General features: G+C 37.5%; 3 protein-coding genes across 3 annotated transcripts in view; all 3 read right to left on the bottom strand.

Moving 5' to 3' along the window:
* The window catches only part of LOC106137581 (coactosin-like protein), a 37730-nt gene that overhangs the window by 10910 nt on the left and 10046 nt on the right, over window positions 1-16774 (bottom strand). The window lies entirely within an intron of this gene.
* Window positions 853-4869, bottom strand: LOC132903328 (uncharacterized). Its single transcript, XM_060951365.1, has one exon. The coding sequence runs from the start codon at window positions 4326-4328 to the stop codon at window positions 1212-1214; it is 3117 nt and encodes a 1038-aa protein (XP_060807348.1). The 5' UTR covers window positions 4329-4869; the 3' UTR covers window positions 853-1211.
* Window positions 11051-12929, bottom strand: LOC132903335 (uncharacterized). The gene has a single exon (XM_060951378.1). It carries the CDS (start codon window positions 12623-12625, stop codon window positions 11051-11053), a length of 1575 nt encoding a protein of 524 aa, XP_060807361.1. The 5' UTR covers window positions 12626-12929.

Here is a 16774-nt window from a genome sequence, read left to right as displayed (position 1 = left end):
AGGCCACGTTCAGCTTTTTAGATTGATGATAGAATTGAGATTCAAATAGTGACAGGTTGCTATAGGCTGTCGCCTAAAAGAAGAATCCCAAGTTTATAAGCTTTTCCCTTAGTCACCATTTACGAAATCCACGAGGAAAGAGATGGAGTGGTCCTATTCTTTTTTCTATTAGCGCCGGGAACCACACGGTAATAAGTCTCGTTCAAAAAAGTTTTTCCGATTGTCTGAGTAGGTACACAAATAAATACCAACCAACCAACAGTCCTGATAAGATTGAAAAATTTGTTGAGCTTATTAATGAAATTGAGATTCAAATAGTGACAGGTTGCTTATCACCATTTGAATCTCAATTCCAGTAAAAACTGTTGAAAACGTAAGTTGCCAAGTATTTAATTCCTGGAATAGGATAAAGATTTAAAAATGAACAAATGCCTACCCACTACCCACGAATGGCGTATTTTTCGTTTACAAAAACAAACGGCTAATTATAATCGTCCATTTTCCTGTTTACATCAGTCTGAAATTTATTTATGGACGTTACAATTACACCTACTACCTTGGGGGACATTAATAATTTTTAATTTAATTTATTTATTCAGATATCATGATCCACTTTGTTAGTAATACAGAAATTTATCCTACTATATATATAATATTATAAATGCGAAAGTTTGTGAGTATGTCAGTATGGAGGTTTGTTACTCTTTCACGCAAAAACTACTGAACCGATTACGATGAAATTTGGTATGTATCATTAAGCTAAAGATCGTGGCCTATCAGTCTTTTTCAGGGCTCTGTCTACCCCGCAAGGGATATTGTTCAATGAGGGTCCAATTAAATAAAAATACCGTGTCCTAGGCGAACTAAAAAAGAAAAATTTATTCCTCCATCTTACCAACTAATAACAAAGATAAAAAACCATAGCAACCGAACAATGCCAAAAATCAAAAGAGTCCATAAACTTACAACAAAACTTTCTGCTTGGACATTCCGCCCACCATGGACATTATGTCCATAAAACAATGAATGAGATGTTAAAAACATTCACTATGCTATCTTTAAACTTAATGTTTTACTTAACAAAAATCAAATCTTCATAAATGTAACGAAAGTAAAAATAACAAAAAGAAACTAACCTACTAATTCATAAGAAAAGGTTAATAGAAGTGCATGTGTATCAGTGTAAATGATAAAAAAAATACCACAAATTTCTATTTAGCTATAGGTAAAATACACAACTTTGAGACGGGTCTTTTAATTATATTCCCTTTACATTTTAAAGTAACAACACGCGTAATCTTATCCAACCCAGGGTGCTTTTGAGTTATAACTCCATACAACCATCTCGCAGGGGGAAGATCATCTTCCTTTACTAGTACTATATCACCAATATTTGGTTCTGGCGTTTGATAACTCCATTTGTACCGATGTAAAAATTGTGTAAGATACTCCTGAGACCACCTTCGCCAAAAATCTTGTACCATGCGTTGCATAAACTGCCATCGTTTCAAGCTACTCATGTTTGACGTTTCATAGTTTGCATCTGGTACAAGTACTAATGGCTCCCCAATCAAGAAGTGACCTGGTGTTAAAGGCTCGGGATCATCAGCCGATGAGCTTAAGCTTGATAATGGACGCGAATTAAGACAAGCCTCAATTTGAGATAAGAGAGTGCTCATTTCTTCAAAAGTAAGTGTAGAAGTTCCGATTATCCGTCTAAGGTGATATTTAGTGGATTTTACGCCAGCCTCCCATAGTCCTCCAAAGTTGGGGGAATGCGGTGGGATAAAATGCCATTCAGTACCATTTGTAGATAACCAATCCGCTATTTCTGGCAGTAATCTAGACTTTTCTGCAAATAATAAGGACTTCAATTCACGTTCTGCACCCACAAAATTTGTACCATTATCACTAAAAAGCTCTGCGCAATGTCCTCTTCTAGCTACGAATCTTTTAAAGGCAGCAATGAATCCTTGAGCAGTAAGGTCACTTACTACTTCTAGATGGATTGCTCTAGTCACCATGCAGATGAATAAACAAATATACCCTTTATATGCATGATGACCACGCCCTTTGGACGTTCTTATAGCAATAGGACCAGCATAGTCGACGCCACTTCTTTTGAAAGGTCTCATTGGTGTAACTCTGGCTGTTGGCAATTGTCCCATCAGTTGCTCTCTACGTTGACTTGCATATCGAATACAAATAACACAATTGCGAATATAATGCTTTACTTGGTTTTTAGCGTCAATAACCCAGTATTTTGTTCTAAGATGATTGATCATAATTTGAATACCCCCGTGAATAGTTCGTTCGTGCGTATCCTTTATAATTAAGTTTGTTAAATGAGCTTTAGCCGGAAGAATGATTGGATGTCTTTTATTTACGTTCAAGAAAGTAGCTGTTCTATCCAACCGCCCACCAACACGTAAAAGTCCATCATCGTCAAGGTAAGGATTTAACGGTTTAAGTTTGCTTTTTGTTTTAACTGTTCCTCCTTTAGTTATACTTTCAATATCTTCATAAAAACTTCGAACTTGGCATTGCTTTACGTATATATGTAATGTTTGTTGTAATTCTACATTAGTTAGCCATTGAGGACCTTCATTGGTTTTATTAATGCTTTTCAAAATAAATCGCCTGCACCACGATATAACTCTTAGAAGTCTCCTTAATGATGAGAATCTTTCCCATATAATAACATCATCATCTATACTTGTTAATACTTGACATATTTTAATACCTTTTTCTTCTGTATTTGTATCATATGTTATATCATCTCCATTGTAATTTATGACTACCTTTCTCAAAAAATCTGGTCCTTGCTTCCACAGTCTCATTTTTGAAATGTCAGACGGCATAATTCCACGCGATGCAATATCCGCAGGATTATATTTTGATTGGACATGAGACCATTGAGATCTGTCTAAACTTCCTAAAATCTCTGCTACACGGTTAGCGACGAATACTTTCCACCGGCTTGGATGGCTACTAAGCCATGCAAGTACAACTGAAGAATCACTCCACGCATGAATGTGTTGCTTTGGAATACCTAAAGTATCAGCTACCTCTATTAATAATTTAGAAAGTAGTGTTGCCCCACAAAGTTCTAATCGGGGTATTGACAGTTGTTTGATAGGAGCTACTTTTGTTTTAGAAGTAACAAGGTTTACATTAATATTACTACATTTATCAATAACACGGATATAGACAACTGCGGCATATGCTTCACTCGATGCATCGCAAAATCCATGAAGCTGAACAGAAGTATCATCCTTTCGAGTGTTCATCCATCGGGGTATCTCGAAACTTTTTATTAATAAAAGCTCGTTTCTATATGCGACCCATTCGGTTAGTAATTGAGGCGTAAGTTTTTCATCCCATTTCAAACCTGATGTCCATAGTTTTTGAATAAAAATCTTAGCTTTTATTACAATTGGAGCAAGCCAACCTAATGGATCATAGAGACGTGATATATCTGAGATCACTTTCCGTTTCGTGATTGGCTCTTCAATTGTCGGCAACTGCACTAAATATTTAAATGTATCGTTACATTTGTCCCACGTAAGACCCAATATTTTAGTAATCGAATCAGATTTATCAACAAACTTTGGTGTCTCTGTCTTAGACTCTTCCTCTGCAATTTTATTATCATTGTCTTCACTGTTTCTATTATCTTTTATTTGCTCTTTCATACTTTTATCTCCAAGTTTTTCTTCGTTTTCTATCCACTTCATTAGATTTTTATCATTGCTTGTCCACTTTTGTAATTCAAACCCTCCTTTTCTAAGCAATTGTTTCATTTCAGTATATAGCTGTTGACCTTCTATAAAATTTTCACATCCTGACATCAAATCATCAACATAAAAGTCTGACAACACTTTTTTTGCAGCTATTGGGAAATGAACACCCTCGTCATAAGCTACTTGACGTAATGAGCGAATTGCTAAATATGGAGCTGACGATGTACCAAATGTAACTGTCAAAAGTCGATAATGTTGTACCTCAGAAGCAGAATTTTCACGCCAAAGAATACGCTGAAAATCAACATCTTCTGAAGATACACGAACTTGACGATACATCTTCACAATATCAGAAGAAATACATACAGGATGTGCCCGCCATCTCATTAAAATATGTCTCAAGTCATCCTGTAATGTGGGACCAACCAATAAGTCTTGATTTAAAGAAACACCGTTGGATCCTGGGCACGATGCGTCAAAGACAATACGTACTTTTGTTGTACTTCTATCGTTGCGCACCACAGCAAAATGTGGTAAATAAAAACCTTTGGAGCTTTTATGTTTTTCAGGTGGAATAATCTCCATATGATTTAGACTGAGATATTCAGCAAATACCTAAACATCACACCTCCAAACAAGTCCCAAGACAGTAAGCGGGACAACTCCCACCCTTGCAAATCGACACCCAAAAAACCAATCATGAGGAAGTCCAGGGCGACTGCTAGCCTCGAAAAAATCAGACTAGGAGTAGAACAGAGCAAGACAGAACTTACAAGAGAATACTCTGCTGAGGACCCCCTTATGGTTATAATGGATGGAATAAATTTCGTAGACATAATTTTGAAGGACCAAGAAGCAGTTAAACACTTCAACAAGTGCAAAGCTAATGTCCTAGCCGAGGCTATAAGGGGTTATATGAAAGCATATCTCGAGGAAAAGGCAAAGGAAGTCACTGAATCCAAAGATATCCACCAAAACCTATTCTCAAGTTGTTACGAACTCCTTAGAGTATTCCGAACTCCTTTGTAAAGGACAAGAACTTTGTATTTTAAAATAAGAAAAATAAGAAAATAAATGACTGTCTGTTTTTTAAGCGTGCATCATCTTTTATTTACCAGCGCAAATATTATTATTTTATAATTATTTTCAGCAAATTTCCTATATTTTGGTCCTTGCACCTTCCTCGTGCGCCACAATACTCCAAACAGTATTCAACACGATCATTGTAACAAAAATAAAACAGAAAGTAGGGCAAACAATGACTTTCAGGCACTTGCCCGGGTTATCTCGGAGCTTAACACAAAGAGGCCAAAGGTGAGTAATATTCCCTTACCAATTTTTGACGGTAAACCTTCCGACTGGCTTATATTTAGGAAAGTTTTTGATAGCACCAAGCCAGCCTACACCGACGCAGAAAATTTAGCGAGATTAAGTACGGCTTTGCGAGGAACGGCCCGAGAAGCTGTTTCCATCCGACTCGTCGCTGCGTCGGATCCCGAGGAGGTTATATCTCAACTACATAAAACCTTTGGACAAACCGAGTTGATTATTTTAGGTGAGGTCAACAAAATTAAATTATTCCCTCAAATTATTACTTCAGAGAGCAAGGAAATGACCGACTTTGCATGTAGGGTCCGCAGTTGTGTAGACACTATTAAGTTACTAAATCAAGTCGAGTATTTATATTCGCCCGAATTATCCAATGCCATCATAAGTAAGCTACCTTCCGCATTACGAGATCACTGGGTTCACTTTGCCTTTGAAAGAGCCGCTACAGGTATAAGCAAATTGGAGTTACTTTCTCAATTTTTGGACTACGAAACAGAGGTTCGAAACAAGTTCGGTTACATTGAGAACTTTAATTTGTTAGGTGCTCCCAGTCAGAAAAATAAGGGCAAGGTGGTAACCACTGAATGTACTGTAACTTCTTCTGAATCCGAAGAATCATCTACTGCTAGAAAACACATTCAGTTAAACTGTCGCTATTGCAATTTAACTAATCACGCTATAGAGACATGTAGAAAGTTTTTAGCTTTATCTGTAGACGATAGATGGCGTTGGGCGAAAGAACAAAAGGTATGTCACCGTTGTCTTAAAAAAGGTAATCACAAGTATCGCTTTTGTAAATCAAAAGATGCGTGTGTTGAGGCGTTATGTGGTAAAAGACATCACAAATTGTTACATCGATCTTCGCATGAAGTTAATTTGGCGATTGATTCTGAAGATCAGTCAGCAAGTCAATCTGTGTCAAATTTGAGTCAACAAGTCATCACCCATACTGATATGAAACCGAACTTAAATATTTATCCTTTAAAACCCTTACTTAAAATAATTGCAGTAACAATTAAAGGCCCTACACGTTCTTATGACACTTACGCTTTATTGGATGATGGTTCAACCGGAACTTTTATTGATTTTAAAATATCCAAGCTTATAGGTGCTCGTGGCCCAAATGCCCATTTACGAATGGACTGTGTAGGGGGGTTATCAAGAGAAACGGCTATAGAATTAGTAAATTTTGATATTCGTGGTCGAAACTGTAATGACTTTTATCATATTAAAGCTAGGTCATTAGATAATCTTAATTTAGGTGCCCGACAGACGGTTTGTAAAGAATTTGTGAATTCATATTCACATCTTTTAGATATTAGTGACGATGTGGTTTATGAAAACGCAGAACCTACAATTCTTATCGGAGTCGATAACTGGCATTTAACTATATCAAGGGAAACTCGCAGTGGTACTAGATCTCAACCCGTAGCATGCCGAACAGCTTTAGGATGGGTTCTTTATGGCGTGGCTCAAAGCAAAACAAAACAAGTTGAATTCGTTAACCACTGCACCTTAGACGATTGCGACGAAATAAAGTCTATGATCAAAGATTATTTTAAATTGGATTCAATAGGCATTACGAAGAAAGAGCTTAGATCGTCGAGTGATGAAAGAGCAATTAGGATCTTAGATAACACTGCCCATCGTCTCCCGAATGGACAGTATGAAGTAGGGCTTTTGTGGCGAGATGACAACCTTTGCATTCCGGATGGTAGTTATAATCTAGCTTTAAGTAGGTACATGAGTTTAGAACGAAAATTTGCAAAAGATCCACAGTATGCAAATCAATATAGAGTTAATGTTCAAACCACTATTGACAAAGGTTATGTAGAATCTTGTGAGTTCCCACCAAACCCAAAAGCTACTTGGTATTTACCACATTTCGGAGTTACAAACCCCAACAAACCAGGAAAACTACGTGTAGTACACGACGCTGCCGCTAAATGTAACGGTGTTAGTTTAAATAATATGTTATTGTCTGGCCCTGACTTATTACAATCTCTTTTTGATATTCTTTTAAGATTCCGTGAAGGTAAGGTTGCAATATCAGGAGATATTCGAGAGATGTTTCCGCAGATAAAAATTCGTGTTCAAGATAGAGACGCGCAACGGTTTTTATGGCGTATAACTCCTGATTCTCCTATATCTGCTTTTAGAATGTCTTCTATGATTTTTGGCGCAGTTTCAAGTCCTTTTACTGCATTATATATTAAAAATAAGAACGCCTTAGAATATCAGTCAAGGTTTCCAAATGCCGTCGACGAAATCTTAAATAACCATTATATGGATGATTTTCTCGGAAGTTTCGATAATGTAGATGAAGCGGCAGCAATAGCACGTGATGTATTTTTTATTCATAAACAGGCTGGTTTTGAAATGCGTTCTTGGGTTTCAAATTGCTCCAAAGCTTTAAAATTTATACCCCCAGAATTAAAAGTTCAGAACACTGAAATTGAATTAGGAAATAGTTCTGTTCCTGTTCGAACTTTGGGGTTAATTTGGTTTCCTTTAGATGATGCAATAGGTTTTAATATTCATTCTTCTATTTCTGATTTTCCAGAAAACCCCACGAAACGTAGTGTTTTGTCGCACCTTATGAGCGTTTTCGATCCTTTGGGTTTACTATCTCCTTTAACAATCAGAGGCCGAATCCTTTTTCAGGAAGCTTGGCGAAACAAAATAGGTTGGGATGAAACATTACCAAACAATGAAATTATAAAATGGAAACAATGGTTTTTAGACATTTCTGATTCGGCAAAGTTGCGAATACCGCGGTGTTACATACATTCCTCAAACTTGAAAGTTCTAAAGAGAGAGTTACATTTATTTTGTGATGCAAGTAAAGTTGCATATGCTGCAGCTGCATACTGGCGTTTTACATTTGCTGATGGAACTGTAAAAACCACCTTAATTACTAGCAAAGCCCGTGTAGCTCCAATAAAAATAGTGTCTATTCCAAGATTGGAATTACAAGGTGCTCTTGTAGCAGCTCGACTGGCAGCTTCTGTTGTCAATGCTTGTATCAATAAACCATCCGCGCGTTTCTTTTGGTGCGACTCTAAAAATGTTCTTTCTTGGATCCGAACTAGAACATATAACCTCAAACCATTTGTTGCACATAGAGTTTGTGAAATTTTGGAAATCTCGTCTGAAAGCGAATGGCATTGGGTTCCCACCGTTGAAAATGTTGCAGATGATGCCACTCGTTTCCGGACTGGTAGCATAAGCAAAAGGTGGTTTGAGGGACCTCAGTTTTTATTTTTGTCTCAAAGTGATTGGCCTACAGAGTCAACCACAAATATTTCATGTATGTTGGAGACAAATAAAGATATTACTTCTACAAATTTTGATACACAATGTAAGAATTTTTTAGTTGCAAACCCAGAACGTTTTAGTTCATGGTTGAAGTTTCAACGCGCAACAGTTTTAGCTCAAAATTATCTAAGATTATTAAAGTTTAGGTGTTTGCAAAAAAGCGGGGTAGATATTAAGTTGATTGTATGGCTTGATGGCCACATTACTCGTTTCGATCTGAAGGATACTGGTAACTGTACCAATCGGACACCATATAGCCCTGATCCGACCGCAGAAGATTTACTTCGAGTTCGCCTTCATACATTTCTCGCCTGTCAAAGATCTGCTTTCTCTGCTGAATATAAATGTTTGATCAATGGCACTCCCATACAGGCAAGCAGTAAACTTAGTAAACTTGAAGTCTTTATAAGCGATGATGGTTTGATTCGATTAAAGGGACGTGCCCAGTTAGATTTAGACAACGAAACGAAGGACTTTGTCAGACATCCAATAATCCTAGATGGAAATTCTAATGCCATCAAACTTTTAATAATGTTTTACCATCGCAAGTTTGCCCATGCCAATAATGAGACAATCTTAAATGAAATGAGAAAGGATTTTTTTATATATCGACTGAGAAGTATTATCAAGAAAGTCGCTTATCAGTGTCAATTCTGCAAAAATCGAAAAGCTACGGCATCAATTCCTCCTACTGGAGACTTGCCTCCAGCTCGGCTTGCGCATCATAAACGCCCGTTTACATTTATAGGGCTCGATTATTTTGGCCCTCTTAAAGTAAGCATTGGAAGACGATCAGAGAAGAGATGGGTGGCTATTTTTACCTGTTTGACAGTAAGAGCGATTCATATTGAGATAGTTAACAACCTTTCAGCCGATTCAGCTGTAATGGCATTACGTCGTTTCATTGCCAGACGTGGTACACCATCTGAGATTTGGAGCGATAACGGAACTTCTTTCGTCGGAGCTACCAAAGAACTAAAGGAGCTGTATGGCGCTCCTGTGACTACTTTTGCTGCTAATAATTATATAAAATGGCGGTTTATTCCTCCTGCAGCTCCATTTATGGGCGGATGTTGGGAAAGATTGGTTCGTTCAGTTAAAAATGCATTAAAAGTGACCCTTCCGCCCGGAAAATGTTATCCAGAAGAATTATTGACAACGTTACTAGCTGAAGTCGAAGCATTAATTAACGCTCGCCCTCTCACTTTTGTAGCAGTTGAATCTAATGATGAAGCTCTTACCCCCAACCATTTTATTTTTGGTTCAAACTGTGCAAGTACGATACCCCTTCAACTGACTGACCGGGATTTGATTAGCCGCCAAGACTGGAAGAGAGCTATACGTCTATCCGACCATTTTTGGAAAAGGTGGATTCATGAGTATTTGCCATCGCTGATACCCAGGCAAATAAATTCGCCCAATCACCGGAATTTGGCTGTGGGAGATGTCGTTGTAATCATGGACGAAAACCTTCCTCGAGGCACGTGGCCCAAAGGGCGGATTGTGGCTGTGTACTTGGGAAAAGACAAAAAGGTTCGAATGGCAGACGTAACCACTGAAGGCGGAGTATTAAGGAGACCAGCAAGAAAATTGGTGCAGTTACCTGTATTCCAAAATTCTTAGTTTTAGTTTGATTAAGTTTGCATTTGGGGGGGGAGAGTGTTACGAACTCCTTAGAGTATTCCGAACTCCTTTGTAAAGGACAAGAACTTTGTATTTTAAAATAAGAAAAATAAGAAAATAAATGACTGTCTGTTTTTTAAGCGTGCATCATCTTTTATTTACCAGCGCAAATATTATTATTTTATAATTATTTTCAGCAAATTTCCTATACAAGTCTTCAACGAGAGAACGCAGGTGAATCTACATCCGGCTTAGTTCCCAGAGAAGTTAACTTTCATGTATCTCCAGCGGGCACTCAAGATGCCGACGTCGACATGCAACCAGACACACACTCGGCCGAAATGGATTGTCAAGGCGAATACCAGGACCCAGAAAACAGTGATGAGGACCCTATCGGCGACCCTTATCTGAGGTTCATCCAAAGTGAGGATGAGGAAACAGAATTTAATAGGAAATTTCCCAATCTTCCCAGAGTCCACTGTCCCAGGAGATTATTTGTCTGGACATTAAGGCCCCTGTATATCAATAGTCTATACGAAACCAACCCCGAAGCATTCCCTGCGAGTTGGGACTCTCTTAAAATCTCAGATCCCATACAAGCTTGGAACTCGTTTAACCAGACGTATATAAAATATGCGAACGCCCACTGGGCACAACAACATCTTAATATCCACTCGTCCGAGACGGCAGTTGACTTCTACAATGTCCAAGCTCTCAAAAGCGAAATTATCAAAACCATTAGGGAAAATTCACCAGCTCAGACCATTCCCTCAACAAGCACTCAGCCCTGCACAGAAGACCTAGCGGGGATCATCAGCAAAAGCACACAAAAAATTGAAGAGATGCATCGCTGTCTTGTATCTGAACTGACAAAAATGAAGAGGCGAGATGTTTGTCCTTTACTCCCACCCAGCACAATGCAGCCTTCTCTCTCTCTCCAGCCCGTATCAAGACCCCTGTCCCCAGTGATCAGGAGCTACAGTCCACAGAACAACCTTCATGCGGAGTGGGACCTGTGATACCGAGGACCAAACAACTCATTTATTCACCACGACTACAGTTAACATGGAAGTTAAGAAAAAAAAAAAAAAAAAAAAATCTGGTCCTTGCTTCCACAGTCTCATTTTTGAAATGTCAGACGGCATAATTCCACGCGATGCAATATCCGCAGGATTATATTTTGATTGGACATGAGACCATTGAGATCTGTCTAAACTTCCTAAAATCTCTGCTACACGGTTAGCGACGAATACTTTCCACCGGCTTGGATGGCTACTAAGCCATGCAAGTACAACTGAAGAATCACTCCACGCATGAATGTGTTGCTTTGGAATACCTAAAGTATCAGCTACCTCTATTAATAATTTAGAAAGTAGTGTTGCCCCACAAAGTTCTAATCGGGGTATTGACAGTTGTTTGATAGGAGCTACTTTTGTTTTAGAAGTAACAAGGTTTACATTAATATTACTACATTTATCAATAACACGGATATAGACAACTGCGGCATATGCTTCACTCGATGCATCGCAAAATCCATGAAGCTGAACAGAAGTATCATCCTTTCGAGTGTTCATCCATCGGGGTATCTCGAAACTTTTTATTAATAAAAGCTCGTTTCTATATGCGACCCATTCGGTTAGTAATTGAGGCGTAAGTTTTTCATCCCATTTCAAACCTGATGTCCATAGTTTTTGAATAAAAATCTTAGCTTTTATTACAATTGGAGCAAGCCAACCTAATGGATCATAGAGACGTGATATATCTGAGATCACTTTCCGTTTCGTGATTGGCTCTTCAATTGTCGGCAACTGCACTAAATATTTAAATGTATCGTTACATTTGTCCCACGTAAGACCCAATATTTTAGTAATCGAATCAGATTTATCAACAAACTTTGGTGTCTCTGTCTTAGACTCTTCCTCTGCAATTTTATTATCATTGTCTTCACTGTTTCTATTATCTTTTATTTGCTCTTTCATACTTTTATCTCCAAGTTTTTCTTCGTTTTCTATCCACTTCATTAGATTTTTATCATTGCTTGTCCACTTTTGTAATTCAAACCCTCCTTTTCTAAGCAATTGTTTCATTTCAGTATATAGCTGTTGACCTTCTATAAAATTTTCACATCCTGACATCAAATCATCAACATAAAAGTCTGACAACACTTTTTTTGCAGCTATTGGGAAATGAACACCCTCGTCATAAGCTACTTGACGTAATGAGCGAATTGCTAAATATGGAGCTGACGATGTACCAAATGTAACTGTCAAAAGTCGATAATGTTGTACCTCAGAAGCAGAATTTTCACGCCAAAGAATACGCTGAAAATCAACATCTTCTGAAGATACACGAACTTGACGATACATCTTCACAATATCAGAAGAAATACATACAGGATGTGCCCGCCATCTCATTAAAATATGTCTCAAGTCATCCTGTAATGTGGGACCAACCAATAAGTCTTGATTTAAAGAAACACCGTTGGATCCTGGGCACGATGCGTCAAAGACAATACGTACTTTTGTTGTACTTCTATCGTTGCGCACCACAGCAAAATGTGGTAAATAAAAACCTTTGGAGCTTTTATGTTTTTCAGGTGGAATAATCTCCATATGATTTAGACTGAGATATTCAGCAAATACCTCTGCATATTTTTCTTTCAAATCTTTCTCCTTGTCTAATTTGCGTTCTAATGAATATAATCTTCTAAGTGCTATTTCTTTTGAGTTTCCATTTAAGCATTGTGGACTGTATTCTTTGAATGGCAGCTTCACTATATAACGACCAAAAGAATCCCTTTTAGTCGTGCTTGAATATATTGATTCACATAGCTGTTCCTCTTCCGTTAAATGTTTCTTTGCTTTAACTAACGAAGGTTCGGCTTCTATTTCCCAAAATTTCCTCAAAAGCTTATCATCTTCTATCTGAACATGCATAGTTACATTTGTATTACAAATAATCGTCCCAACATCTTCACCTTCATCAGTTTCTCCGGATATTATCCATCCCAGAGATGTATCTTGCGCTATAAGGCAACTGTTAGAATCTTTAACTAGGCCCTGCTTTATAATTTGACTGTACACCTTTGCACTGAGCAAAAGATCAATTTTATTGGGAGTAGCAAAGGTAGGGTCAGCCAACGACAATTGTGTAAACTTTGGACACAATTGAACTGCCACTTTCTTACTAGGAAGACAGTTGGTCAGTTTGTCTAACACATGAGCTTTTACTCGAACAACAAAATTGGTATCAAGAAGTGATTGCAATTGGATAAAAACTATATACTTAGAAACCACTGAAGGGCTCCTGTCACTTCCTAATACCGAAACATTACTTTTGCTTGCAATTTTCTTCAGTCCAAGTAATTGAACTGCAGACTCTGTTATAAACGAAGCCTGTGAACCCTGGTCTAACATTGACCTAAAAGTAATGTTTGCTCCTGTTCGAGATTGAATTTTAACTAAAGCAGTTGCCAGCAATACCTGAGATTGAGCTTTAGAGCAACAGCCTACTACAACATCATTGGAATCGCCTTGTATGACTACTGAGGACACAGCTTCGGCCCATCCGATTGATTGGTATTTGTATTGCTTGAGTCATCAATCGACGGGACTGCTGAATTGGAATGAAGTAGAGAATGATGTTTCCTGGAACATATTCGGCATCTAGTTGACATGCGACATGAAACTACGGAATGGCGTGGACCTAAACAGTTAAAGCATAAACCCTGGTTTTGGACAAAATTGCGACGTGTATTGACATCATCCCTCGAAAACTTTTGGCATGTATATAATTTATGGTTTTCGGTACAATATGGACAACTTAAGGTAGTGGTGACATGAAGAGCTTTAACATTGTTAAAAGAGTTACGGCTGAATGTCTTATTAACACTATTTTTACTATTTAAAAACTCGAATGCGTGAAATCTGTTCTCTAAAAACTGTTGAAACAGATTCCACGATGGCAATTCTTGAGATGAGCTACTGACAGCTAATTCCCACTGTTTTCTAGTTTCTATATCTAACTTTAAACTTAAAATATATATTACCATTATATCCCATTCTTTTACATTAATACCTAATTGTTTCAAAGCATTAAGACATTCATTACTTGTGTCTAATAATTCTTTTAAGGCACTCGATGACTCAACAGTAATGTTTTTTTGACTCATAAATCGCGACAAAATACAACTAGCCAAGTACTTTTTATTGTTATATCTGTTTTCTAATTTGTTCCAACATATCATATAATTTTCCCCGGTAATAGGCACATGCCGTAGCAGCTGCTTTGCTTCACCTGATAAGTGGCTCTTAAGATAGTGAAGTTTCTGCACTTCATCGAGTGTCTTATTGTTATGAATTAGCGAAACAAATAAGTTATAAAAGCTAGTCCATTCGGAATACTGGCCGCTAAAAATTGGTAACGAAATTTTGGGTAACTTTATATTGGAAACATGTTGAGAGGCATCGGACATCTCATTATCTGATATACTTGCGTAATTATTTTTCAACTTGCACAGCATTTCTTTTAAATCCGATTTATATTCAATGTAAACATCTTCAGTTGACGAATACAAATCTTGAGTGTGATAATCAGATTCTTCCAACTCATTTGGTTTACACTCTTCAATTATTCTTCTATGGGTGGAATAAAAAGATGACCACAATGTATCAAGAATCTCTAGTCTCGTCTCCACATAAGAGCTGGTAAGTCTATCCTTGGGAGTCTTTTTAAAATTACGCCTCGCTTTATAGAGACTAGAAATAGTATCATACTGAAGCTTAAACAACGAACTCATCTTGTATGTGCACTTTTAGACAATCTCTATAGGTATCTATTATTTTCCCCTTTATAGAAGATTCAAGATACAGATTACTTACAGATTTGTCACCACATTAAATAAAACTGCATTTTCTATCGGTTGATAAGTATTGATACCTTCACGCTTTGATGATAAAAAACACATCTGTTTCATTGGGTTCATGCTATGAAGCAATAGTGAAATATCCGCCATTAGATGCTTCCGTATGTCGCTTGCGGAACTAGGCCGCAATCCGGCGATAGGACCATGTTCAATGAGGGTCCAATTAAATAAAAATACCGTGTCCTAGGCGAACTAAAAAAGAAAAATTTATTCCTCCATCTTACCAACTAATAACAAAGATAAAAAACCATAGCAACCGAACAATGCCAAAAATCAAAAGAGTCCATAAACTTACAACAAAACTTTATGCTTGGACAGATATAGACGTGACAATATGTATGTATGTACGAGACTTACTTGCCATATGTGAGAGTGAGCAATGCGGAGACGGGCAAGGTTAATATTCTGATTTAAATATACTTAGTGTGACGCACCCGTACATTGATCCCGCAATGTATATGCGTAAATTTATTTGTGTATTATTAAAAATATAAATATTGAGCTTGTTTGCTCAATATGTTTATATGGTTGTAGTTGAAACATGTTTGGGCGTCTCTAAATTCCCGCGCGAACAGATTTTTTTTTTCTTTTTATAGGCAGGCAAGCGCACGTTTGTTTTGTTTGTTCTCTTCATTGCAAAGAAATTAACACAGTTAAAATATATAGTTGTAAAAGAAATAAATCATTTGCAATTGCGGACTTATCCCATGAAGGGATCTCTTCCAGTCAAACAATAAAGGAACTAGATAATTAAGTAAAAAAACGGCAAGTCATGAATAAACAAGGTTTTTTTAATACGGACAAATTAAAAAGTTTGAGTTAGCCTCGAAGTAAGTTCGAGGACTTGTGTTACGAGATACTAACTCAACGATACTATATTTTATAATTAATATAGATAAATGTCCAAGGCCCAGACCAATCAGTGAAAGTTCGTTTCTCATCAAGCTCTGACCGGGATTCGAACCCGGGACCTCCGGTGTCACAGACAACCGCACTACCGCTGCGCCACAGAGGCCGTCTATTCTGCTATAAGTACATTATAATATTCTGGTCAAAGATACCTGGTGATTAAATTCTTCGAAAAACTTTTTGATAAGGGCCATATTATATCGTCAATATTGCAGTATGTTTTACTGAGAATTATTTGTAATTATTTATTGCTAAGAAAACAAAATTGATAAAATCAGGTTTTATCCGGTCTTTATCATATCGTTTGCAGTCCCGTGAGTAGGATTTTGCCAGCGGTACAGAGTATAGAACGAACACAAACTCTTTAAGGCCGCAAAATGTCAAGTAATAACATTACTTATAGACTCACATTCATCTAGTGTGGCGTGTCGTGTGGTTCCCGGCACCAATGAAAAAAAAGAATAAGACCATTCCATCTCTTTCCCATGGATATCGGCGACTAAGGGTTATGCTTGTGAACTTGGGGTTCTTCTTTTAGGCGATGGGAGTAATTCATGAGAATTACTAGTACTAGCCTAGATTTATTCCATTTTAAACGATTCGACTACTAACGCTCTCAGATTTACTAAATATATTAATAAGCATGAATATGTTCCACGTTTATACGATCAATTATGCATGGATCAGAGAATAGGTGTATGTATATTTAAATGCCCAGACAGACACAACTGCGATTAATCAGTTGTTAAGTTAAAGATTTAATTCCCAATGACCTCGAACCAGCGCTTGGCGGGGTGCCAGTTCATTCCAGGATATTCCTGGAAGACCAAAAAGGACTTGTTAGGAGGGGTCGTGGTGTGAAACCTATTTTTGGGTTAGTGCAGTCACAGAGTAAATTTTTTGTTCAGAAGCTGAACTTTAGTGGTAG

Source organism: Amyelois transitella, chromosome 24 (genome assembly GCF_032362555.1).
Source record: "Amyelois transitella isolate CPQ chromosome 24, ilAmyTran1.1, whole genome shotgun sequence".
Classification (NCBI taxonomy): Eukaryota; Metazoa; Arthropoda; class Insecta; order Lepidoptera; family Pyralidae; genus Amyelois; species Amyelois transitella.
The sequence above is the reverse complement of the archived record's forward strand: the minus strand, read 5'-3'. Positions and strand labels throughout refer to the sequence as shown.